Genomic DNA, 25,828 nt, shown 5'->3' on the forward strand with positions numbered 1-25,828 from the left:
AACAGAAACAGAGCCCCGGTTATTTTACAGATCTTCCAAGGATCCATTGCATGAGGAGTCATGATAATGCAAGTTTGACACAGAAGTCAACCATAAAATCCAAAGCCTCACATTGAATGGTGTTTGATGGGACTCGACCACCATAATATAACATCATAATACTAAGAAATTCAACCATTGGCTCATCGTATTCTAGCAAGCCACAACTCAATCCAACCAGGCAAAACCAAACCAAAATTGCCAGTAGAAACAGGTATTGTGTTGAAGGGAAAGCAGGGGAGAAACCGAAACCAAAAAAGGTAAACTACACAACAATTCAGCCTAATTCCTTTTATCCTTGTTTCGCCTAGATGAAACAACTGTCCATCCATCTTCTGATTGAGCCTCCTTGGCCCTTGGCTCATTGACTGGCCTGTTTACTGGATTCATCTTCGATTGGAATTCTGGTTCATCCACCATCATGTTCGATTCATCATCACCCATTTTATCATCCTTGCCGCTGTCCTCAGAATCATCATCACTGTCCACAGCCTATGAAAAAATAGGAAATAACAATTAAGAGAGAAAAAAAAGCTAATGAAAATCATTATAATTTTGTTCTTGCATGTAATTAGTGATACTTGTCAATATCCAATTTCCTTGTAATGATCTCCCTCTTAGCAAATACCAGAATGAGGCAGCATTTTTATGGACTGCTAGGCACCACAGAGGAAACTAAATAAACGAGCAGCACTTTTGCACAGCCACAGTGAATTTTAATTTGTTCATCAACTAGAAGCTGGATTCCACAGTATCCTCCTTGACGCTATAAGTATGGAGTATGGGACAGCAAAATGAAATCTATTCACTTGTGGGATATTTCCCGAAGCAAACAAGACACTATTTTCATTTCAGAACATAAACCTTGCAGATGCAGAATTCACACCATAATTACCTGCTTGACATGTTGATGAGCTCTTGTTCTAGGACCTGCTTCCCTCAATTTCTGAATAGAACTATAATTGCCTTCTAAACATTCTTCATGCATAATCATTAATTTTTCTGCTACCTGAAAATATAAAAATTTCTTCCTTCATATACAAAACCAGTTTCATTTAAGAAAAGAGAATGCAAAGAAATTCGTTGCCCCTGCAAAATAACCCTACATGGTTCAAGCTTCATTAAATTGGTACCAGAACAAACAAAACCATTATCAAAGGCAGTTGGACCTATATGGGTGAGTTTTTGAAGAATCATCTGCAACCATTTTACTCACCATAACAATGCATGTACTTAAAAGAAGAAGAAGACTGCAGTGCTATAAAGAATAAGGGATTACCTCTTCAATGCTGCCATCCTCAATCATGGTATTCAGAGAAAGCATAGCTTCATCCAAGATGCCTTCCAAATCATCAATAAAAAGCGGCTCTGCACCTCAGGTTTTAAGAGAAGTAACATCAGAAATAGAACTAATCAATTGCCATTCATTACAACAGTTACATCAAAGTAAAGACGAATAAAAAAAAAGCCTAAAAACTTGTCAATTCAATTAAAGTTACAAACTTTTGACAAATTTCGTCCAATTTTACTCAGCTGATCATCCAAAAAATAAAAAAAAATAAAAAAATTTTGGCAATCAAGATCGCAAATCGCAGAAATTCGAGTCTAATTGTCACTAAAATGAAACGAAAAAAGATAAAAACTTTCCATGTGATTGAGGACCGAGTTTACTACCTTTAGACTGAGTGAACCAAGAGAGGATATCAGAGGCGAGTTGCTCAGCTAATAGGCCAGACCCGCGGCCACCCCATTCGTTTTCAACGGCGAGTTGCAAAGCTGACCATTTAGAAAGAATTAAACAAATTCCTTCTCTGAATTGAGAAATTGAATCTGCTGTTAGTTGTTTTGAGGACCCAATTTGGCCAAATCCTCCAGTTAAGCTGCTGCTGCTCTCCATTGTAGATCGTTGTTTGTGTAAAACCCTAATTTCTTTTCCAAGGCTTTAATTAGGAAAGAAGGGGCTTGTTTGGTTTCGAAGATATAGTTGTTCTTTATCAAGATTTAAATGCATTAATACATAAGCAATTATACTTATTTAAGTATAAGAGAATTCCCACCTATACTAATAGAGATATTTTACAAATATTAGATACAGATTATCTTAACCTAATAAACACTAAGTATAAATTATCAATCTTGTTAATTAAAATAAATAAATAAAATTGTTAGGATAAATTAATTAATCAATTATACAATCCAAAAACTCTGTCGCTAAACTACTCGGATTTCTAGTACTTCACCATTTATCATCAAATTACACTTCAAAAATACAGTTATTATTTCCCTATGATCTAATTGTTTAACCAAGCATCACCATGGTAGCCTAGAATATTACCTGCTGGACCGGGTCATCATCTTTGCACGTAAATGCCATGTGTCTCTTGTCACCTCCATACATTTCTGTCCAGAACAAGCACATGGGATTTAGCAAATCATCTCAAGATCAGCCAAGTGTTTCTGTAACATGAAGATGTCTCTCCAAATCTCTCCACGTTTCACTTCATAACTAAACGTGTCCAAATCTTGCTTGCTCTCAAGAACGTATAGCATGGCCCTTCATTACAGTTGCCTGAATGAACAAGAAACAAGGGAAGGAAGAAACCTTAATTATTACAAACCTTCAACACAACACAAAGTACCAATTAATCATATAGAAAATGAGCCAAGGACAGCAACAAAGGCCTCAAGAACCCATCAAGTATGGAGATGTGTTTTCTGTGGAAGGTGAGCTTGCTGAGAAGCCAGTGGCACCAAGAGATGCTGCAATGATGCAGACAGCAGAGAATGCATTGATGGGGCAGATTCAGAGAGGCGGTGCCGCCTCAATGATGCAATCTGCTGCTATGAGAAATGAGAGAGCTGGGTTTGTTGGTCACAGTGATGTCAATGATGTTGCTAACTATCAGGGAGTGAGTGTCACTGAGACTGAGATGCCTGGGAGGCGTATAATAACAGAAGCAATTGGTGGTCAGGTTGGTTTTTTGCTTTCTCTTTTTTATCTTCCTTGTATTTGAATAGAACACAGAGGATATTTCGTAATTGTGATTTCATTTTGCCCGTAGTTTCTATAATTTCAAGAATGAAATTAAATCAGTGCTGATATATTAATTATCAGTGATTTATTAATATTATTTTTTATATATATAATTAACAGACTGTTAGGGACTTCGATCAAAGGGCTCCATTAGTGCAGTCACCACCACCCGTATTCCAACAGGTTGATGCTGGGATCACAATTGGTGAAGCACTTGAAGCCACTGCCCTATCATGTGGGCAGAAGCCTGTTGAATGGAGTGATGCAGCGGCAATCCAAGCAGCTGAAGTAAGAGCCACTGGCCGGACAACCATTACTCCCGGTGGAGTTGCAGCCGCGGCCCAGTCAGCAGCAACCATCAATGCAAGAATGACGAAGGACGAGGACAAGACAAAACTGTCAGATGTTCTAGCAGTAAGTGCATAAACAAATGACAATTAGCTTAGTGTGATTAAGGGAGCCCCAATAACATAAAATTTGTTGCAGGATGCAACTTCAAAGTTACCAGCAGATAAGCCGGCGACGAGAAAAGATGCTGAAGGGGTGACAGGAGCAGAAATGAGGAACGATCCACTCTTGACTACACATCCTGCTGGTGTGGCTGCTTCTGTGGCTGCTGCTGCAAGGCTCAACCAGCAGAATAACACGAAAAATAAGAAAGAATCTTAAGTAGCTAGAGATTTATTTTTTGGTATAATCATGCGTGTCTGTTATTTCTGATAGGCTATGAAATAAATTACTTGAGAGTCAAGTTTTGTTACCTTCTGCACTGTATGTTTCTGCATGATTGCGTCTGGGATAAAGAAAGGAACGGATCATTAATAAGTTCTCCCTCTCTCTGTTCTCGCTATCTCCCATGTCCTTCTGTCTTTTCGAGACATTACATGAACTGAGGAACACTAAATCATCATCAAAACGATATGAGCAGCATTACTGAATGATCAGCGTTCTGTCTTAAAATGATCAGTGGCGAAAGAGACTAAATGCCATAGCAAAATTGTGTCCCATTGATCTCTTGAATCTTGGAACTCTCTTAATTCTTTTGCAGACGAGGATTTAGCACCCCTTGAAGAGCGCAGATCCTCGAGTAAATTAGGTCATGATTTTCAATTGTGATTAGGATCGCTAAAGCCAAAAAAAAAAAATTAAGTCGTAAAATTATTCTTGATAGGCAATCATTTAAGAGGATGAAAGAATTTATTTCAAGGTACAGAGCAGCGAAGGCCCGAGAGGACAGATTAAATAAGGCAATAAACTAATCATAGGTCATCTTTTCTGCCTCTTCCCTAACGGAATTTGTTAACAACATTTGTCTTTATTTATTAGTGTTCTCCAAAATTTGTGTAGCATCTCAAGTATCATAGGTCATCTTTTCTGCCTCTTCCCTAACGGAATCAAACAGCACAGAAGACAAATAGCGCTCGCCGGCGCTGGGGAAAATCACCTGCATGAAAAACAAAATGCATGACTAAGTAGAAGGTATTGGATTTGGTGTGTGTGATACTAAATTACAAGGCAATTCAAGTGCCAAATTTAAAGAAGAAAATCACACTTACGACGATGAGTTTCCCAGCATTTTCTGGCCTCTTTGCCACCTTTATTGCCGCCGCCGCTGCAGCACCAGATGAAATCCCTACCTGTGTGGGAAAAGAGATAAAAACAATTTCATAATCTGTATCATAAGGTGAAAGCAAGGTGGACAGAATGCAAAATCTCTTGTGATAATAGAAAAGGGACTGTCATTTTTGAAGACCATCAATGATAAGTATTAAACTTGTTCAACCGGGTCGCCGGTCAACCCGCCGGGTCACACCGGGTTTTTTCTTCAACCCAGCCTGGTTCCAGCCCCGGGTCCAGGGTCGACCTGCCGTGTACTGTCATGACCAGAATTTTCTTATCAAGCCTATATAAGCTATGTACTCTGCAGTGTTAGTGTGAGCCAATAAATCACTGAGAAATTGCAGAGAATGATTGAGAGCCCTTTGCCTTTTGTCCTCATACAAAACAACAACACAAATGAGATAGTACTTGTTGACTTACCAGCAAACCTTCCTTCAAGGCAAGCAGTTTAGCAGTTTCAATGGCTTCCTCACTTGACACCTAAAGAGTCCAAGCAACGCTGAAGTTAATGAAAGTAATATGCTCATATCGTTTTTGTTTTAAGAGAGTTTCTCCTCTTCTATAATATCAGAAAAAGAAAACTAAAACCAGAAAAAAGAGTTCCCCAAAGAAAGAAACTCCTGTTTAGATTAGTCCTTAATGTCAAAAAACCATCTCAACCCAATAATTTAAACTGTTAGGTGAGATCTCAAGATATGATTTATATTATTCTTTAAAGGTCCTGAAACGCACAAGAATTACAGTCAAATAAGCATCAAACTGTGATGTCTGAATGACCAAGAAACTACTCCAATATTAAAGTTGTGGGGTTGCATAGCCACTCTGGGTCGGGATCATGAACCTGGTAAAGACATGCACGCAAGGCGAAAGAAAAACATTGTGCTCCATAGAAAGGGATCTGCCAAGGTCAAACCTAGAATGGGATTTTCGATAGTTCTCCGGGTAAACTAATTCTTGAACATCGAAAAAGGATATAACAAGACTGCAGCTCAAGCAGATGATTATGCATGTTCAATTTAGTGAAAGTGGAATAAGAAGGGATTTTATACTTACTTGAACAACTTCATCAAGTAAGTCAACATCCAATACAGGAGGGACAACACCAGCACCGATTCCTTGGATCTGATGTGAACCTTTCACATGTGAAAATACGTCAGTAATTAAGGTCAACATTTGTGGATATTAAAATCTTAGTTAAAAGTTAAAATGCAATCAGATCAGCAGCACATCTCCATGATCAACAGTGAACATCTAGTTTGGTAATCAATTTATGCTTCCTCTTCTTTTAAATACAGAAACAGTAAATTTGTGAAAATCTGAATTACAAGTTTCCTTGTGCAGTTTTAAATAGCTATAAAATCGAGAATGACATAAAGAGTTCCCACCGGGTTTTCCTCCATTCAGGACTGCACTTTCTGTTGGTTCTACACCATAGACCTAGACATAAACAAGTGAAAAGTATCATTAACATAGCCAGTCACCATGTTATCTTGGTCTATCTCTCACAAACCAAACAGAAGACTACCTTAATCTCTGGATTCTTCTCTTTAAGGAATTTCCCAGCTCCAGTTACTGTACCACCGGTCCCTATACCAGCAACAAATGCATCGACTTTCCCTATCGAGTCCTTCCATATTTCTGGGCCTGTGGTTTCATAATGGATCTGCTCAAAAGATAACAAACTTAGAGATGCAGCATTCCAGTATCCATTTCCCACCACAAGATGTTGTCGCAGAGAATACCTGTGGATTGGCAGGATTTTCAAATTGCCGAAGCATATAGCCATTGGGAGTATTATTTAAAACCTCATCAGACTTGTCAAGAACCCCTTGAAAGCCCTTGGCTGGATCTGTGAGGCACACCTCGGCTCCTAAAGCTCTCAGCACAATTCTTCTCTCGAGACTCATTGTCGCTGGCATTACAAGGATAGCCTTGTATCCCTTCACTGCAGCAATAAATGCTACTGCAATGCCAGTGTTACCACTGGTAGGCTCAATGAGCACAGTCTGCAACGAATTTGATGGTACATGGCCAGAAAAGGGTTAGGGAAAATTGTAAGTTTCAAAATTCAAAATATAGCGATCACCTATCCAAACCATTCACGTGTAAGCACACATCACTTAAAGGAGTAAAATTCCACAAACATCCATTCTCAATATTTCAGAAATCTAGATAGGTCTGATGTGAGGTTACCTTACATCATGGACTTGAAATGGACTCTAGTAGTATATCACAATTCTTACAAAACATCTATAGCTAATTAGCTATGGAGGACTCTACAACTAACCTTGCCTGGCGTAATAAGGCCCTTATCTTCTGCATCTTTGATCATGCTATGTCCAATCCTACATGTCAAAAAATGATTAATGAAATGAGCTGAGTCCAATACAAGATATCAGAATAAAAAAATAAAACCAGTAAATAGAAACTTAAGGGAACAAGTCGCATGCCTGTCTTTAACACTGGAAAGAGGTTCCATCATTTCTAGCTTGGCGGCAATGCGGGCTACGCAGCCATCCACAACATTGTTGAGATATACCATCGGGGTATTTCCTATTAACTACAGAAACACTTCAGAAATCAGAAAGGAAACACACTAACAACAACAACAACAACAACAACAATCATCCAAACTAGTAAAGAAATTAAACAAACTGAAATTAAGATCATTGTTATTTAACCTAAAAAAGGAAACACCAGAAGTGTAAAGTAATCAAGAAGAAAAATGACCTCAGTGACATCTTTCTTAATTGCACAATTTTCCTCCATTTTTCCTACACAACCTGGATACAGATAAAAAAAATGTGAGATTGAAGAAAATATGCAAGACAAAAAAATTTAAAAACTTAACAGTCACAAACATTCCTCTCATCAAAATGATCTCTTCAATCAGTTCTATAAAGGCAGACTTCTGGCTTGTAAGTACCTGTTATTAATTAGTTTTACAAGGCAGTAAAAAAGCTGGAATTTAGGACCTAAGAACACAGTTAAGCAAACAACAGAACATTTTAATAAGGTGGTAAACCAGAAAATTAACCAGGCAATTTCGCTATCATGTATAAAACTAATCACTAAATGGATATATCTCTTGACAGTATAAGACTTCACAAAAAGATTCATAGAAAGGAAGCACACAATACTGGAATTACTCTAATTACTAGATAGATACTTGTAATCACCAAAAGCTTTTAGTCAATGTCAAAAGGGAAAGTTATGTCCTAGCCTAAGGGATTTTAGAAATCTAGTAAGCTTGAAAGGGATGCAGAGTTGAAGAAAAACCTACCCAAAGGGCCTTCAAAAGTCAAATGATATCCTTGTGAGTGTGAAAAAGGAGGACGAAACAGCGAAATAACTTTGAAATGTCAAATACCCAGTACAGAAATCATAAAAATTGTAGATTTTGATCCAGTCAAAATAGTGTCGAACCCCCCTTGTGTCAAGCACCGATATCAGCAGTAGAGAAATGTCAAACTTTCCATTGCCAGTAATTGACAACAACACCACGTCTATTGACAACCACAAAAGGTCTAAGCATGTTATTTGTTTATTTATTAGGATAAAACAAAGGACTTCCAACTTTAAACAGCATCTGGTGGATATAACATGTTTTTTAAAGTATTTTTTAATTAAAAATATATAGATACATACATTCACACATCCACATACAAGAGATTGTCTTTTTCTTTTGAACAGTTCACGTGTTTTCTTGATTCGAAGTGGCGTACTGGACTTTTAGGATGCTTACATGTATTTTTTTTAGTATTTTGCAGTAGTTGATTATGCATATATTCATTTTTTCTTTGTTCTTTTCTTCTTCACTTGCCTTTGTAAGGTCAAGAAAATAATAAAATATTAATAGGTTTAGAAGAAAACAACGTAGTTTGTTTGGAATTGTTCATGATAAACCACTTCCTCGTTCCTCTCGACCTATCCCAAGGGCAATATCTCCAAATTCTTCTTCTATTTTGATATCCACAGAATACCATCTTACCTTGTCAAACAGCTATTTTGTACCTTGTAATATATCTTGTGTCTCTATCATGAACCTCGAGATATTTAGGGAGGCAAGTAGTAAGTAGTCAGGTCCTCCTCTCTTGTCCTTGTGCTACTCTTCATTTAGGTCACTGTCAGCTCCAAGCCGGTGTTTTCCATCTCCACTGTTAATATGACTGCTGCATGGCCGCTTTTTATTACCACTAGTTATCATATTATTCTGCAGTTGGAGAGAAAAAGGGAATATAGAGAGTTTGTCTTCAATGTGGGCATAATATCCATGCTCAATAGGTTACAGAAACCAGACAAGAGGCACAAAATCGCACAGATGCTGTTGGTTTAAGGTGCTGCATTTTGGTTTCAAATCTATCACGCTGTAGCCATCTCAGGTTGAAAAGCAAGAGTTCTACAATCTTAAAATTTCAAGACAGTTGACATCAAGTCTATTAAGAGTCTTATGCTTGAAGCATTCCTCCATGAAGCATTCATATGTTGCATGGAGGAGGTACAATTTTGAAGGAATCAGGCCTGTGTTGCACAGCCCCTACCCATACGAGTCCAGCATCAGTGTGAATTACGTTCTTCCAAGAAGGAATTGTGCAAAAAATCCAATAGTTTAACTAGGTCCCCCGTAGAAAAATCAGCAAGACCTTAATCAAAGGTCATTGTTTCTGCCTCATGCCTGATGGAATCAAACAGCTTCGAGGAAATATATCGCTCCCCGGCACTAGCAAAAACCACCTGATTGGCAAGAAAATAAATGGCATTAGTAGATTTACAGTGCCTTCTAAATGCCACTTGAAGCAAGCCCATCTGACTTACCACGATGAGTTTCCCAGCATTTTCCTGTCTCTTGGCCAACTTTATAGCAGCAGCTGTTGCGGCACCGGATGATATTCCCACCTACATGGAGAAGGGCAGGTTTTTATCGTAAACAGAGAAACATGATGTCCATGAAAAGGAATCTTGAAGAAAGTTTAGGACATACCAGCAAACCTTCTTTCAAAGCAATCAGCTTGGTTGTCTCAATAGCTTCATCACTCGATACCTAATGTGTGATAGCAGCACCATGTAAGTTTAGTAACACGATTCCTAAATAAATGTCAAAAAGATTACCCTCTTATGTCCATTCTACTGGACCTCCAACCACCTCAATTAGACCCAGTGTTTGCTTGTCTATCCTGTACCCAATTATTAATTGAGGACCGAGATGGAAAACCTTATTTACAAAAATTATTACAATTTTCTTTCATGTTTTCTTCTCATGGTCTCGCCATTAGCATTCAATTCAAATTACAAGCGCAGCCAAAGGAATGGCATTTCAAGCAGATAATTTTAATAGTTATCAATTGAAAGGAAATGGTTTTACTTTGATAACTTCATCGAGGAGGCCAATATCCAAAACAGGAGGAACAATGCCAGCGCCAAGTCCTTGAATCAGATGTGCACCTGTGACGAAAAAGAAAACAATGCAGCCATTCAGGATGCAATCAAATCACGAGAACTTTGCAAGTTTTGGACAGGCTTACATGAAAATTGATATAGTAACAGAATTTTAATCACGCCATCTCAAGAAAGAATTAACAGTTTAAAGCATGGAGCAATTCAGAAATTACCAGGTTTTTCTCCATTAAGGACTGCACTTTCTGCTGGTTCTACACCATAGACCTAGATGTGAAATGAAAGAAAGTCATGCAATGAGATTATAGGACAGATACCTGCTCTTCACACACACACACACACTCCCCGGAAGAAAACCTTAATCTCCGGTTTTCTCTCCTTAAGAAATTTCCCTGCTCCAGTTACTGTACCACCCGTCCCTATCCCAGCAACCAGGACATCAACTTTTCCAGCTGAATCTTTCCATATCTCAGGGCCGGTGGTTTCATAATGAATCTGTATAAATGAAAATAAAGTGATTCCTAAATCTTTTCGACCCAGCAAAGCATGTTACAAATACAGATAGGAAGAATACCCTTGGATTGGCTGGATTTTCAAATTGATGAAGCATGTAACCATTAGGTGTGACTTTTAGTATCTCCTCACCCTTTCTAAGGACCTCCTTATAGCCCATGGTTGGATCTGTGAGATGCAACTCAGCTCCAAATGCCAGCATCACTATTCTTCTCTCTATACTTTTTGCAGCTGGCATGACAATGATAACTTTGTAACCCTTGGCTGCAGCGATGGATGCTAATGCAATGCCCGTGTTACCACTTGTAAGTTCAATGAGGACAGTCTTCAGCCAATTTGAAACACAAACAACCAGAAAAAAGGGAAATCTTTAGTAGAAATCTTCAACAATTAGAACTAGCTATTTGGCGATTATCCTACGATTTCAACCATTCATGTGCTTGCAGTATTCAATATATTAGCTATATATAAGGGTTTCAATATGTGTTATTAAAAATGAGTAGAGAGTGGATATCGGACAACGAACTCAACAAAAATGTATTCAGATTTAGAGAACTTTGTTTACTGACCTTCCCCGGAGTAATTAAGCCCTTATCTTCCGCATCTTTGATCATACTATATGCAATCCTGCATATTAAAAATGGAATCACAACTGCATTTATTTCACTAATGACAACAAGGACTAAAGAGACACTGGAATTCTGAAGGTAGCATGTTGTGTACCTGTCTTTAACGCTGAAGCAAGGTTCCATCATCTCAAGCTTGGCAGCAATGCAGGCTACGCAACCATCCAAGATATTGTTGAGATATACCATAGGAGTATTTCCTATTAACTGCATAACACCACGGAAGAAGGAAGATGCTCACCATTAAGAACATTATTATGCATTAAGACAAAGCAGAAGTGATACAAGTAATCCAGAAGAAATTTACTTCAGTGACATCTTTCTTGATTGCACACTTGTCCTCCATATTCCTTTATAGAAAATCTGAATGCAAATAGTCAAGATAAACACATCGTCAAGTGATTGTGCACAAACCGGTCCAAGAATTGAAAACAATACCGCAATCCCCTCAAACTTCACACTCAAAAGATGGTTTCGTATTGCTTCCAAGCAACAAAAACTTAAAGAGGCAATAATTGTTCCCAAACAATAAAGGAATTACTTGAGATCTTTGTTCTGTGTTTTCATGTTCAAAACTTCAGCTAAGCATCAACACAGATTTAAAAAAAAAAAAAAAAAACAGATATTTCACTAAGACCCACCAAGTTTCACAGTTGCCACAAGAAGCAAAATCTCAAACACATTTTTCTATAAACAACTTCTTACAACACAGCTAGTGGTGACCAAGATTTATGGAAAAATTGCCATGGATTATTGAAACAAAAAAATAAATCCGTAAAGGAATGGATCAAGAAACAGTATGCAAAGTTCCCAATAAAACCACAGAAAAATCATCAAGTGAACAACCCATAAAACGCCCAACAACAAAAAATCAGTCAAATAATGCAGACACTGGGGGTTAATTTTGTTGAAAAAATCAATAACTAGGAGCATAAATGGAGTGCAAACCAGAGCAAGAGCTAAGAAGTTTCGAAGTTTCAAGTTCTTGTGAGTAAGAGTTATGCAGAGTAACATCAAGAACTCAAAAGTCAACAGAATAACAGAACAGGGAGCAATGTAATGACCAGCAAAAGGTCAGCTAACCAGTACCAGCACTAGAAACAGTTCAATGATGCAGGTTCTGACAACCCAGTAGCACAAGCAACGCAAACTACCCAATATCAATAGCAGTACAATGATGCAAGACTTGACAGCTTAACAAAACCAAGAATATAAATGAACATGGAGGAGATATATAGCACGAGCAAGATGTCCCACCAAGATGTACTTCTAGGTTTTATCTAAGCAATTAAAAAAAAAATTAGTAAACTAAAGCTGAGACGAGATGGAAGTGGAATCACTGCTTACAGAAAGAAGAACTGTACCAGATACTGCCACTGCTACCGCTATCTTTTCTGTTGACTAATGTTTGGCTTAAATCATCCATTTGCTCTTTTATTTTTCAAAGTTAATTCAATTTTGCCCTTTTGTCAATTTTGCTTCTTTACCACATACCCCGCATTTCGTCGCGGGCCGGTTAAATTCTTTTTTCAACACAAAAAAGTGAATGTGTAAGCGTTTTCAGATTGGACATGTCTTTTTGAATCTAAGATAAAAAATTCTAATTGAAAATTCATAAATGTATTTAATTAAATAACTTAAAAATCATTTATAATAATAAATGCAAAAAACAAAAAGTTGTAGAAGATAACTAAAACTAAATTAAAAAAAAAATTAAAAAAAATATATATATATCAAAATATATAATCTCGGAAAAAATATGCATGATTATATTGGTACAAATCATTAAAAGTTAAATCTGAAATAAAATTACAAATAAAATCATGGATACAATGAAAAAATTAAAAATAAATTAAATTTTGATAGAATAGTTAAGAATTAAAAATCAAAATCAAAACATTAAGGGTGAAATATCATAAAATAGAAAAGTTAATTCAAAGGGTAATTTTAGTATTTTACTATTAAACAATGTTGAAATGTCTTAAAAGCCCCTCGCCTTTCTTTTTAATTAATTTATTTTTTGATATAATTAAGTAATTTTACTATGTAACTAAAAAGAAGAGAAGTCATAGAAATTTAATCCCATGGAAAAGAACTTTTTGCCCTTAGAACCGGATGATAAGTTTTGTGTTACGAGGGACAAAAAGATTACTTCACTACACAGTAAAAAGCAAAGAGGGCTACAATGAAAGCATGAGCAGCTTTAGCTTCTTCTTTTTTTAATTATTATTTTATTTTAATTACGTAAAACAACCCTTGACCACATGGTCCAATCATATCGGACAGCCAATACAGAACAAAGGATTCACATGGTTCATGACATTAACAACTCAGTTCTTGAATTTGATTCCCATAAACAATCTTTTTTTATTCACACAAAAGTTTTGAATCTTTTTTCTGTCTGTTACATCTTGAATCTTTCTCCGAAAACTTGGTTCTTGACTGGGTTACAAAAAGGGTTGCTGGAGAGGCAAGCTCGCATTATTTGCCATGATACGCCACGTTGGAAAACAAGAAAAAAGAGAGAACAAGTTCGAGCCCTGAGTTGCTTATATGATGGCCACTGGAAGGCTTACATGGTCGTTAACTTTAGGACTCGTAGGATTAGTCGAGGTGCACGCAAGCTGATCCGGACACCCACGTTAAACTAAAAAAAGAAAAAAAAAAGAAAGAGAACATTGGACACTCTTACCTCCAAGTGATCAATGGGTGATCAAGAAGGCTCATAGTCTAGGTTAGTGACTTTCATTGCACACAGGACGTTTTCCGGTACATCGTGAAATGTTTAGCGATATGTTTATAAACTATGTAAATAAGTTACAGTCTAATAAAAAGATTCCCTATTTCTAATAAATTTAGCTTGCTAGCACCACTAGCACCTCAGAGATATAATTCAAAAGGTTGTCTCATACTCAAGATCGACTTCCTCATCGGTTGCTATCGATTATTGAAACAAGAAAAGGTTTTCGATTCATGGGAAAATCCCAACGAAGGCCTCTGATATTCTAGTTCCTTGATTTCCTTGGAGGGCTCACAAAACTCCAACAAACCAGCATGGCTCAAGATCATTAAAGCGAAGTTTGAAAGTTGGTGCTTATGGCAGGCCATTTGCCACAGCCTCGTGGTTTATGAGATTCGATTCAAACTGATATTGAAGCAAATCACCCAAGTATATCCCATAACGAATAAAAAAACGATGAGACAAAGGGTTGAGGGTATAAATAGGAGACATGAAGCCACGTTTTACTTACTTACCTGGACGGGATCAATGGGCGATCAACAAGGCTCATGGTCTAGATTAGTGACCTCCATTGCACTTAGGAGGGGTGCTAGTCTAAGGTCTCCCCAAGCTGGGAGAGCCTGCGTCAAAATTTGTGGTAGAGGGGGCTGCGCAAGTCGCGGCCCCTGTCAACTCAAGTCATCAAATTTGAGCTCTAAATTAGTGTTCTTGGTGGAGAATATGATTTGTCTTTTAAAGCTTTGAAAGCTTGCTTGTTCCTGAGGGTCATTTTGTCTTTATGAACTCCAGGAGTTGGGGAAAGAATTCTTTAGGTAGGTTTGTACAGTACATAACATCAAACCGTCTTTCTAAAGCTAGTGAGCAAGAAAAACTTGATTGAATTTTTTTTACTGAAACTGTTTTTGCACTTTTTACCTGTTTGTTTCTGGTTCCATCAATGGGGTCATGTATTGAAATGTGGGAGTGTTAAGATGCTGTGGTTCAACATAGGCCTTTCGGAGGGTTCTCTCTCCACGGAGAAGGGCACTTACAATTGTTGTTCGGAGTTCAGCCTTACCATAAAGGGACATGGAGTTTCTTGTCCTAATGGAGGAGCTTTTCTTGATCATATAGAACTCTGAAAGGCAGGATTTGTAAAAGCAAAGAGCAAATCCTCAACGGCCAGCAACAGAACAGAACAGGAAGCTATGATATATCAACCTTGTTACTGACAGAAACAGTTCCGGTCTCCTATTAATAAATTAATTGGTTCGTGAATAAGCTATGATAATAGCATGTTGTAAAACAAGACCAGTAGAAAGGTTGTTGGAGGTGAACTCAAGGCCGGCTGATGTTTGTTCGACCTCTATCTCCCACAATGGTTTCTCAGGAGAAGAGACAAAAGGGCTACGCGTATAAATACAAAGCATGAAGCAACAGTGAAACATACTTACCTGGACGGGGTCCATGGGCGATCAGGAAGGTTCATGGCCTAGGTCAGCGATGTCCATTGCACATAGGATGGGTGCTGGCTCAAGGTCTACCCAAGAGGGAGAGCCTACGTTATAATTTGTGGTAGAGGAGGCTGCGCAAGTCGCGGCCCCTGTCCGATTCTAGTTCCTAAGCAATTATGTGATATTCTTCTTACACGTAATAAATTTTTGTCAAGCTAAAGAGTGTTTAAACTTCTAACCAGGCTCTTGACTCTTTCAAATCGACAGCCATGCTTTGGTCTTATCTTTCTACCGAGCTAAAAATGACTAAAACTGATGTGAAGAAAACGCAGTTGCTTCTATAATGTGAACAACGTCTATCGTCTGAGTGAAATGAAGTTGGCAACGTCATAATTTGTGGTAGAGGGGGCTGCGCAAGTCGCGGCCCCTGTCCAATTCTAGTTCCTCAACAATATGTGACATTCTTCTTACACGCAATAATTTTTTATCAAACGAAAGAGCGTCTGAGCTTCTAACCAGGCTCTTGACTCTTTCAACTCGACAGCCATGCTCTGTCTTATCTTTCTATCGAGCTAAAAATGACTAAAACTGAAGTGAAGAAAACGCAGTTGCTTTCTATAATGTGAACAACGTCCATCGTTTGAGTGAAATCAAGTTCCAAAGGGAGGGTGAACGTTAAGCAACATCCCAGCTTTTTTATACAAAGACAGATTATGAACAATTCTCACAGAATCGGTCAGTGAGGCATTCATTGATTAGCAGTTAAGGAGATAAAACTAAGATCCTGAAGAGTCCATATTCCTATACCCGAATAAGAAGAAGAAGAAGAAAAAGTAGTCATGATTTGAGGTCCATTCTTGTGTTCAAGAACTTGGAATGGAATGCTTCACAAACTTCCAAAAACGCATGTCTACTTTGCTCAAATCATTCAGAAACAACCATTGTATTGGGTGTCTAGTAAAGAGGGTCTGTAGGAAAGCCTCTGAGGTTGCAAATCACGAATGGAAAGTGTCTCTAGCTTGGTCACTCGATATAGGACCTAGAAATTAATAGAAGGAAAGTTCAGCAAGAAGAAGTTGGACGTGTAAATCAAACCCATAAGAGTCCATAGAGGGTAAAATCCGTTGGTGTTCAAATCACTAGTTTTAAGCACTGATCAGACATGCTTTAATTCTGCTAGCAGTTTGACTTTCATGAAATCATCCTTTACTGATCTTGCATTTCCCACTCTAGCTCTTGATATCATCAAATGGTCTGTTTGTGTCCTAGCGTGTGAGCATATAGGGAGAGAAGATTATGAAATATCCCACACCACAGAAGAAGGTAATGAGCTAGAATCAAGTGTGTATAAGAATCTAAGCAAACTGCATATGAAAGGTACGCAGCCGTGCCGGGAGCACAAAGCGAACTATTCTTTCGCCTTTTACTAAAGAATACCGTGTGCTCCCCGCTGACAGCGGCATACGCCTATTTTTGGAGGGTTCTCTTCCTTTGAAGAAGAGCCCTGACAATCCTAGCTCAAAGCTTAAACTCAGGCCATGGGTCATTATCTACAGTATGTTTAGTTGAAACTTATTAAATTCAGGCCAAGTAGCTGGGTCTGATATATGTTGTAAACAATAAAATTTAAAAAAATATTTTTTAAGAAAAAATTATTTCATATTAAAAAGATATTATGTTAAGTTTTTGTGTTGAAGTATTTAAGCTAAAAAAAAAAATTTATCCTACATTGAAAAAACATGATTTTTTTCATAAAAACATAGAATATATATACAAAAAGATTTTAAATTACACATTAAAAATATATTATGTCATCCTTTTAAATTAAAGTATTTAAATCAAAAGATTTTTTATTCTATATTGAAAAAATATATTTTTTTTCTTAGAAACATAGAATATATATACAAAAGTGTTATCTTTTTTAGTTGAAATATTTAAACTAAAAGTCTTTTTATTTCACATTAAAAAAATATTATTTTTTTTTCTAGGAATATAGAGTATATATACTAACGAGTTTCAAATCTCACATTTTTTTTTTTTTTTTTAAAAAAAAAAAAAAAGGGGTCTCATTTGGGTTCGTCCGAGTCATAGGTCAACCCGCCAAGTCGCTCAGATTTGACCAGGCTATTATCACAGCCGATCTTTTATTAAACCCATACCGGTACAGCCACTAGGTTAATTCTTCTGCGTCTATGATCATTTTATATGCAATCTTACACGATTGAGAAACGTACAATCCTATCATTTCCAAGGCAAAATAGTGTGCTCCGTATATTGCAAAAGACAAGTACACAGTGAAATAAACATAACTAAAGCAGACAAATTTATATGCCAGTCTTTAATACTAGAGCAAGGTTCCATCATTCTAGCTCGCCGGCAATGCTGGCTTGGCAACCATCCACAACGTAGTTGATAAACACCATTGGAGCATCGCCTCTTAAATAGAGGAGCTGGGACTAATAGAAAATAGTAATTTGTTATCCCTAATATCATGCTATGTATACATGATAGTCTTGTATTTTAAGACACAATATATTGTAACTAAGGCAAGATTTTATACTGATTGTATACATACAGAGATAGCTCTCACATTGAGTTTATCTCCTTCCAAAACTCCTTAAGGACATATCACTGACTCTTTGTTAAATGGAGATCGTGGCATTCAAACCTGAGGATAACAATAGCTTGATTAATAAAAACAGGGCAGGTACCTGTTCTGGATGCAAATATACTTCTTTTTTTGAAATCGATCTCCATTGTGGTTTTAGAGGTTGAGGACAAGGCCATAATCTATTCCCTTTTTTTCCCACTTGCAAAGTCAGATCCCACATGGACAAAACACAGAGCGGCTCATAAGGCATGTGGTATAAATACGAAGCCCTTCACAACTAGAGACATACTTACCTGGACGGGGTCGATGGGCGATCAGGAAGGTCCATGGCCTAGGTCAGTGACATCCACTGCACTTAGGATGGGTGCTGGCTTAAGGTCTCCCCAAGAGGGAGAGCCTACGTCAAAATTTGTGGTAGAGGGGGCTGCGCAAGTCGCGGCCCCTGTTCAATTCTAATGTGAAGTTATTTTCTAAGAAATTTCTCATCAGACCTTGTTCTGGTACTGAGTCTTATATCTCTGCTACGTACGTTGTTCTAATCGTTGCAAGAATGATTAATAGCATTTTGTATGTCAAATTGAAAATGAGATTCTCTCGAAGTCTAGAATCTCCCGCAAACCTTGCCATGTATGTTGTTCTAATTTTTAGCACACTTATTTCACAAATAATTATTCTGCTACTTGGAAACCATTCTGCTTGCTATTCATATCTTTATATTTTTGCACATATATATTCATTACATCCAATTGAACTAAACAATTGCATAGTTTTTTATAACATAATATACCCTATCAACAGGACTTAGTTTCATATCACAACACTAAGACTAAAGTTTCTTAATCCATCCCACAAGCCCTTTGTTAATACAGATACACAGCAGAAAAGACTCCGCATCAGGCTCATATAAGCCATGCTCTCCACCTCAAGGCACAAAAACCATGTTCTCCGCCTCCTTCCTCACCGATTCGAAAAGCACAGTGGATAGGTAACGCTCCCCAAAGCTAGGGAAGATCACCTGTTTACATTAGAAAGAATTGTAAGACGCTCAGTTCAGGAAGACACGGCATCTGTTAAACACCACGCTGCTAAGATTTGTCGTAGAATATGGTACATATCATCAGTGTTACCATGATTGAAGATTTTCTATCACCTATAATCGTTCAAGAACATTCATTATTTGAACGGATAATTTTATCAACAAAAATATCATGGGAAATGGTTGCTAGATTGGCAATGAACTTTACTATTTGGAAACAATTTGTTTCCTCTAAGGGATAGCTTTGGACAGCAGGCTCACTAGCGAGTTGCAGATGGATCTACTTCAAAAGGAAGAAAAGCAAACTTACAATAATGAGCTTTCCAGCATTTTCAGGCCTCTTTGCTATCTCAATGGCAGCAGCTGCAGCAGCTCCAGATGATATCCCCACCTGAAATCCAAATGATGCCCTCAAAAGAATTCTTGATTAAAGTCAAACCCAGAAAACATCATCCAGTTAACAGAGTGAAGTGCTTTACAGTTCTGGGTTCCTTCTTGCAACAAATATCAAATAATTGTAAGCTTACCAGCAATCCTTCTTTCAAGGCAAGAAGCTTTGCAGTTTCAATGGCTTCTTCACTTGATATCTGCAAAGTCATTTAACAATCGAGTCTCTCAGGTAGGAGTGCAGGAAGGTAATAAAAAGGAAGAACCAAAAAACAAACGGTATTTTAACTTAAAGAATAAAACAGAGCATGCGACAAAGATTAGACGTGAGGAACTTGGATTTGTATATGAAGGAGTTTTAGCAATACGTTTTGGGAATCATGTAAGAGAGCACAGACTTACTTGAACAGTTTCATCAAGTAAACTGACATCCAAAACCGCAGGGATGAAGCCAGCGCCAATTCCCTGGATCTTATGTGGACCTTGGATCCATTCCAGAAAACAATGATAATGTTAGTCCAATCATGATTACATGTAAAAGGCAGCTGTTTCAAGAGCACAGAATCATTGGGACATGTCCAATTGTCGAAAATGTTGTGCAAGGTTTTGAATATCCATCTTAAAGGAATGCAAGACAGATGGCTTAGAAGTTCAACAACAATTGGGGAATTATTCAAACATAAAACAACATAACTCCTAATGCGTATGCTTTTCTAATTTGACACAGTAAAAGTCAAAAGGATTGGACCAGGATCCTATATCCATAGAATCAGTGAGCTTTATTATTTGTTTTGGCGTATGAAAAAGGTTGCATAACTCTAATCACTGTTTAATTGGACTGTATAGTTTGCGATCAAGTTTATAATATTTGAATTGTAGGTTCTTGGAAAAGAACGAAAGCAAATGAATGTCCAAGAAACCATGACTCACCAGGTTTCCCTCCAGACAGCACTGCACTTTCAACTGGTTCGACACCATAAATCTAAACACGAAAAGGAAAGAACAAACACCAAGATACGAAACAATAAAGAAACTATCAATACCAAAAAAAAACAAAAGGACTTCCACTCCAAATCAAGCAAAGCGGAGAAGTGAACCTTTATATCAGGGTTTTGTTCCTTGAGATACTTCCCTGCACCTGTTATTGTTCCCCCAGTCCCAATCCCAGAAACAAAGGCATCAACTTTCCCACCTGACCCTTTCCACATCTCGGGTCCAGTTGTCTCGTAGTGAATCTGACCAGGCAACATCAGTATGATTGCAATTCTCTCAAATCAGTAAGTCACGAAATGAAAACAAATGGCACCTTTGGGTTGGCAGGATTTTCAAATTGTTGCAGAATATAAGCATTAGGTGTCTTTGCCAATATCTCTTCAGCCTTCTGAACAGCCCCATTGATGCCCCTGGCAGGATCAGTAAGGATCAACTCAGCTCCAAAAGCAAGGAGAACCATTCTTCTCTCTAGACTCATTGAAGCAGGCATGGTAATGATCAGTCTGTAGCCCTTAGCAGCTGCCATGAATGCCAGCCCTATGCCAGTGTTGCCACTCGTAGGCTCAATGAGAACACTCTTCAGCATTAAGAAAGAAAACCATTTCAACACACAAGTTCCTTTGTAATGACACTTTAATGACATTCACGCTATATTGTATGCAATGAACAGAGAACGGATCAGTTGACTGTCAATGGCTGGACTAGGTCATTACAAGGCTTGGCAACTAATAATTAAATATCCATTATTGTATCATAACTGCCAGCAGAAATTGATTTTCTGATGCAATGAAATCTTAAGCCAAGACATGTATTGATCAATTTTCAATAGCTATATATAACATATCACTCAATTTCAAAGCAAAACAACCTAAGTTGGACTTAAAATTCATGTATCGTATCTGTTCAAGTAGGATTGAATCACCAACCTCGCCCGGCTTGATTAGACCCTTCTCCTCTGCATCTGTGATCATACTATACCCAATCCTACAAACAAGGGAACAAAGACAGGAAGAAGAATATCATATTATATCAAGCTGAGCAAACCAAAATCTCATTAATGATGATGTTCTTAAGGCCCCATATTTACTTGTTGAGCAAATCCAATTCCAGCTTTGGATTCAGAAACACATTAGAAGTACCCCGAAACAGAAACATATTAAATTTCGGCAGAAAAGGAAGATTTTCGGCCTTGGCAACCAAATAAACCTGATCATAGCCAAGTTAATATATAAAGCATACCGACCTCAACTTTCCAACAAAGAACAATAGAAATCTAACAAATACCTATCTTTGACACTTGAGCAAGGTTCCATCATCTCCAGCTTGGCAGCAACACGCGCCACACAGCCATCCACAACATTGTTGAGATACACCAATGGTGTTTTACCAATAAGCTATATTGGACCAAGTACAAAAGAATATATAAGCCAGGGCTCCCATATCAAAGCACCTCAAGAACTAATTCAACAATTGTGTAAATGGCAATGGAGTCAACTTACTTCAGTAACATCTTTGGCAATTGAACCTTTCTCCTCTGCCATTTTTGTTCCGGTTACTGAACAAGCATAGAACACATGGAGTGATCAGCCAAAAAAAAAGCTAAAAAGGACAAAGCTTTACAGAAAAAATAGCAGATACTGCAACCATTGAAACAATTCACCAAAACACAATTTAGTTTATAAGGAAATGATTTAGGAACTCCAAGTTTCAATTGGGACACTCTTGCACCCACAAATACAAACAGTATAAACCAAAAAATATATAGCATCAACCCAAAAAAAAAAAAAAAAGACTTCTCTCCTCGTAGCCCCATGGGAGTGCCGTGTAAATGGAAGTTGATCCAAATTTATTTTATTTTTTTATGTTTTTAAGTCATTTTAATATGCTATTATCAAAATTAAATAAAAAAAAATTATTTTTATGTATTTTCATGTAAAAAACAATTTAAAAAGAAAACGGACGCTGCAACACTATGAACAATGGCCAAACCCTTCGCCAAAATCCATGAACTGATGAACAACTAAACCTTCTAAAATCCAGCATCAACACATATAATATCAAAGAGTAAAAATTGAGAAAAGCTATATATCAAAACCTTGAGATTCATGAACTTTAAACAATGTAAGTTTTCAAGCTAAAATCTTTCTTTCAAGAAAAAACAGAGAAATGAGAGAAAGTCAGAAATTCGATGGACTTAAAGAGAACTTACCAGGAAATCCTTGTCTATCTGTGTAGAGATATAACAAGGACAGTAGGGAGCTTCTTGCAATGAAAAAGCAATAGTAGCTGGCTGATATATACTGATCTTTTAGCATATTTTTTATACAAATTTATTTTAAATTAATTTTTGTAAGTGGAGTTTCAAGGTGTTGTTGTCAAAGGTTTAGCTTCTAGTGTGATTGTCAGAGTGAAGCTTTTGACTTGACCAATCTCGTCTTTGTTTGTAACAGGTAATTCCACTCGTGTTTGTTTTTGCCTTTTCCTTCTCTTTTTTGACGTCATTATTGATTATCTTAAATAAAAATGGGTCTTTTAATGGTGTACTTTTCTTTGATATGTGTACTTAGCAGCAACAATACTAAACCTGTACTGCACGACAGATAGACTTGGGATTCAGCCAATCAGGTTTTCAGTGACAGTGACCGCTTGGGAGTGACATTACTTCTGTTTTAAAAAAAAATTATTTAAAAATTTATTAAAATATTTTTATTTTATTTTATATTATCATATCAAAATAATTTAAAAAAAATCAATTTAATATATTTATAGAAGAAAAGTATTTTTAAAATGCATTCAAACATAATTGTAAAATATAGTGTTAAATGATCATTCACTAGTTAGGTGTCGGCATTACGCCACGGATCAATATTTTATTTTAATAAACAATATAAAAAAAAATTTAAGATTTTAGAGCATTAAGTCTAACTGTAATGCCGAACCCAAAATAATTGGATTTGGACCCCAGACACATTACCCCTAGGTTCTAATATTGAACCCAAGAGAATTATCCTAACACTTGACCCATTAGTCTTCGGTTCTTGACGTTGGACTAAAAGAATTGTGTCCAGATGTATGACACATTATCTTTTGGTCCTAACACAGGACCTAATAGAATTGAGTCCTGAAACGAAACACATTAGCCTTGAGTCTTGAGGCAGGACCCAAGTGAACTCAGTCATAACGCAGGACTCATTACCCTTGGATCCGGACATAAGACCCAAAATAATTAGGTCTGGACGCTTAATCCATTATCCTTGGATTCAAATGCAAGACTTAGGGTGTGTTTGGTATTGCGGTAGCTTTTGAAAAAAGTTGTTTTATAAAAAGTACTTTTAGTTGAGGTTGGTTTGAAAAAATAGGTGTTTGGTTAAAACTGTGGTTGAAATTGAGGTCGAAGAAAAAGTAGTTTAATGTGTTTGGTTAAAAAAAAATGCCTTTTCAAATTGAGGGATTTTAATTTAAATATTGTAAATTTAACTACTGTTATTACATCATGAAATAAATAATATTGATATCAAATATTTTTTATTATTATATTACACTATGTGCAATGTCATCACATACGAAATCTATCTAACAAGGACTATATTTTTCATGGTTTTTAAGCGCGCAACAACAAAAACTGAATCTTTTATTACGTCATCAAGTGATTTTCTTTTAATTTTTTGAATAGAACACAATTAAAATAAAAATAAAAACTGAATTTTTTTTAACTGGCAATAACATAATTGAAATTGCGATCAAATTTCACAAATGCTACGTCATTATAATTTTAAAAAAAATAAATAAAAAAATTTAAACTCATTTTCATGGTTTTTCAAAAAAAAAAAAAAAAAAACAAAACAAAACAAACCTGGAAACGTGAATAGTGCGCAGTGGAGCCATGCTCCACTGTTGACAATAATTTGTCAGCAACTGTTGACAATAATTTGTCAGCATGAGAAGCAGCATTTTGCTGCTTCTCACAACCTGCGGTCCAGCCACCAAAATTAGTGGGCCCTACCAGCAACCACATTTTTTCTTCCTTTAACCAAACACCTGGTAGTGTGGTTGCGGGTGAACCTCACCCGCAACCACTCTACCAAACAACCACTTAAACCCATTAGGCTTGGGATTTGATATCGGACCCATTAGCCTTGAGTCCAAACGCAAACGCATTGTTTTATGGGTTGGGATGCTAGACGCCTCAACATTGCGTCAAGCAAAGCTGTAAGACCCAAATGATTTAGGTATGCGCCCTTGATACGCCCAAACAACTTGGGTTAGGCGCCCCATTTCCAGCCCCAATTTTATGCAAGGAGTGTTAATAATATAGCCGGTCATATATGGATTTGTAATTTCATTTAATTTAATTTTTGATGTTTTATAAATTATAAACTCAATTTATTTTTTTAAAAAATTGAATTCAAACAGCTAGATATATTAGGCTAAACTAATTTTTTTATGAATATTATATAAATATTCATAAGTTGAAATTGTATTACTAATTTTTTATGGATTGTACTTATTAAATATAGCAAGTCATGTTGGGACACCTTGCACCTACAAAAATTACCATTATAAACCAAAAAAATATATAGCATCAACCCAGAGAAAAAGACTTCTCTCCTCGTGGCTCATGTTTGAGAGTGCAAGTTAATTCAATTTTTTTTATTTTAAATTAATTATTTTTTTATATTTTGAATTGTTTTGATATTTTATTGTCAAAAATAAATATTAAAAAAAATAATATTTTAATATATTTCTAAATAAAAAATATTTAAAAAAAAAAAAAACAACATTCTCAAACCCTTCACCAAAATCAATGAACTGATGAAGAACTAAACCTTCTAGAATCCAGCATAAACACATATAATATCAAAGAGTAAAAATTGAGAAAAGCTATACATCAAACCTTGAGATTCTTGAACTTTAAACAATGTAAGTTTCCAAGCTACAATCTTTCTTACAAGAAAAAACAGAGAAATGAAAGAAAGTCAGATATTCGATGGACTTAAAGAGAACTTGCCAAGAAATCCTTTTCTATCTATATATAGAGAGAGAACAAGGAAAGGAGGGAGCTTCTTGCACGAAAGAGCAATACTAGATATGTGCTGCTGATCTTTTAGCATTTTTTTTATACAAATTTTTTTAAAATTAATTTTCCTCGTCCGGCTATTTTCAGTATCGTTCGTTCTTGTTATATATATATTTGTTAAAATTAAGTGCGGTTTGTACTTTTTAAATCGTTTTGATGTACTGATATCAAAAAATAATTTTGAAAAATAAAAAAATATTATTAACATGCTTTTCGACACGAAAAACTATTTAAAAAGTAACAGTTACCACATTTCCAAACATCTATATTTGTTAGTGTAGTTGTCAAAGGTTCAGCTTCTAGTGTGATTGTCAAAGTGAAGCTT

The 25,828-nt window shown here is 36.6% G+C and overlaps 5 protein-coding genes and 4 non-coding genes across 16 annotated transcripts; 5 read left to right on the plus strand and 4 right to left on the minus strand.

The window, feature by feature from the left end:
- Positions 1-86: 86 nt before the first annotated feature.
- On the minus strand, positions 87-2,003 carry LOC118051385 (uncharacterized). The gene is made up of 4 exons (XM_035062012.2): positions 1,714-2,003; positions 1,319-1,407; positions 935-1,048; positions 87-531 (listed from the first exon to the last, which is right to left on the minus strand). Exons 1-4 carry the CDS (start codon positions 1,934-1,936, stop codon positions 322-324), a joined length of 636 nt encoding a protein of 211 aa, XP_034917903.1. The 5' UTR covers positions 1,937-2,003; the 3' UTR covers positions 87-321.
- A 294-nt stretch (positions 2,004-2,297) lies between these two features.
- Positions 2,298-3,908, plus strand: LOC118051384 (late embryogenesis abundant protein D-34). The gene is made up of 3 exons (XM_035062011.2): positions 2,298-3,011; positions 3,194-3,487; positions 3,560-3,908. Exons 1-3 carry the CDS (start codon positions 2,697-2,699, stop codon positions 3,740-3,742), a joined length of 792 nt encoding a protein of 263 aa, XP_034917902.1. The 5' UTR covers positions 2,298-2,696; the 3' UTR covers positions 3,743-3,908.
- Positions 3,909-4,211: 303 nt separating this feature from the next.
- On the minus strand, positions 4,212-8,210 carry LOC118051380 (cysteine synthase-like). 3 transcript variants are annotated; one of them, XM_035061998.2, is made up of 12 exons: positions 7,977-8,210; positions 7,620-7,668; positions 7,424-7,476; positions 7,144-7,253; positions 6,981-7,038; positions 6,436-6,699; positions 6,219-6,356; positions 6,079-6,130; positions 5,747-5,826; positions 5,114-5,173; positions 4,630-4,710; positions 4,212-4,517 (listed from the first exon to the last, which is right to left on the minus strand). In XM_035061998.2, exons 3-12 carry the CDS (start codon positions 7,460-7,462, stop codon positions 4,425-4,427), a joined length of 975 nt encoding a protein of 324 aa, XP_034917889.1. In that variant the 5' UTR covers positions 7,463-7,476; positions 7,620-7,668; positions 7,977-8,210; the 3' UTR covers positions 4,212-4,424. The 3 variants fall into 3 exon arrangements, with proteins under 3 accessions (XP_034917889.1, XP_034917888.1, XP_073265584.1); XM_035061997.2 differs by lacking the exon at positions 7,620-7,668 and having other exon boundaries at positions 7,977-8,209; XM_073409483.1 differs by lacking the exon at positions 7,977-8,210 and having other exon boundaries at positions 7,424-7,475; positions 7,558-7,639.
- Positions 8,211-9,074: 864 nt separating this feature from the next.
- On the minus strand, positions 9,075-12,650 carry LOC118051383 (bifunctional L-3-cyanoalanine synthase/cysteine synthase D2-like). 4 transcript variants are annotated; one of them, XM_035062007.2, is made up of 11 exons: positions 12,574-12,650; positions 11,534-11,589; positions 11,324-11,433; positions 11,170-11,227; positions 10,662-10,925; positions 10,445-10,582; positions 10,303-10,354; positions 10,056-10,135; positions 9,675-9,734; positions 9,509-9,589; positions 9,075-9,427 (listed from the first exon to the last, which is right to left on the minus strand). In XM_035062007.2, exons 2-11 carry the CDS (start codon positions 11,570-11,572, stop codon positions 9,338-9,340), a joined length of 972 nt encoding a protein of 323 aa, XP_034917898.1. In that variant the 5' UTR covers positions 11,573-11,589; positions 12,574-12,650; the 3' UTR covers positions 9,075-9,337. The 4 variants fall into 4 exon arrangements, with proteins under 4 accessions (XP_034917898.1, XP_034917900.1, XP_034917899.1 ...); XM_035062009.2 differs by having other exon boundaries at positions 12,591-12,649; XM_035062008.2 differs by lacking the exon at positions 12,574-12,650 and adding an exon at positions 12,316-12,561.
- A 1,823-nt stretch (positions 12,651-14,473) lies between these two features.
- On the plus strand, positions 14,474-14,634 carry LOC118051522 (U1 spliceosomal RNA). The gene has a single exon (XR_004688033.1). It is a non-coding gene; the product is annotated as a U1 spliceosomal RNA (small nuclear RNA).
- Positions 14,635-15,391: 757 nt separating this feature from the next.
- On the plus strand, positions 15,392-15,551 carry LOC118051524 (U1 spliceosomal RNA). Its single transcript, XR_004688035.1, has one exon. It is a non-coding gene; the product is annotated as a U1 spliceosomal RNA (small nuclear RNA).
- Positions 15,552-16,782: 1,231 nt separating this feature from the next.
- Positions 16,783-16,899, plus strand: LOC118051530 (U5 spliceosomal RNA). Its single transcript, XR_004688041.1, has one exon. It is a non-coding gene; the product is annotated as a U5 spliceosomal RNA (small nuclear RNA).
- Positions 16,900-18,295: 1,396 nt separating this feature from the next.
- On the plus strand, positions 18,296-18,455 carry LOC118051539 (U1 spliceosomal RNA). The gene has a single exon (XR_004688050.1). It is a non-coding gene; the product is annotated as a U1 spliceosomal RNA (small nuclear RNA).
- A 244-nt stretch (positions 18,456-18,699) lies between these two features.
- Positions 18,700-25,437, minus strand: LOC118051379 (cysteine synthase-like). 3 transcript variants are annotated; one of them, XM_035061995.2, is made up of 11 exons: positions 25,321-25,437; positions 21,926-21,981; positions 21,711-21,820; positions 21,353-21,410; positions 20,740-21,003; positions 20,531-20,668; positions 20,364-20,415; positions 19,836-19,915; positions 19,574-19,633; positions 19,357-19,437; positions 18,700-19,025 (listed from the first exon to the last, which is right to left on the minus strand). In XM_035061995.2, the coding sequence occupies exons 2-11, from the start codon at positions 21,965-21,967 to the stop codon at positions 18,933-18,935; spliced, it is 978 nt and encodes a 325-aa protein (XP_034917886.1). In that variant the 5' UTR covers positions 21,968-21,981; positions 25,321-25,437; the 3' UTR covers positions 18,700-18,932. The 3 variants fall into 3 exon arrangements, with proteins under 3 accessions (XP_034917886.1, XP_034917885.1, XP_073265635.1); XM_035061994.2 differs by lacking the exon at positions 25,321-25,437 and adding an exon at positions 22,636-22,932; XM_073409534.1 differs by lacking the exons at positions 18,700-19,025; positions 20,364-20,415; positions 25,321-25,437 and adding an exon at positions 22,636-23,042 and having other exon boundaries at positions 19,383-19,437.
- Between the last annotated feature and the right edge of the window lie 391 nt (positions 25,438-25,828).

This window comes from Populus alba, chromosome 5 (genome assembly GCF_005239225.2).
Source record: "Populus alba chromosome 5, ASM523922v2, whole genome shotgun sequence".
Classification (NCBI taxonomy): Eukaryota; Viridiplantae; Streptophyta; class Magnoliopsida; order Malpighiales; family Salicaceae; genus Populus; species Populus alba.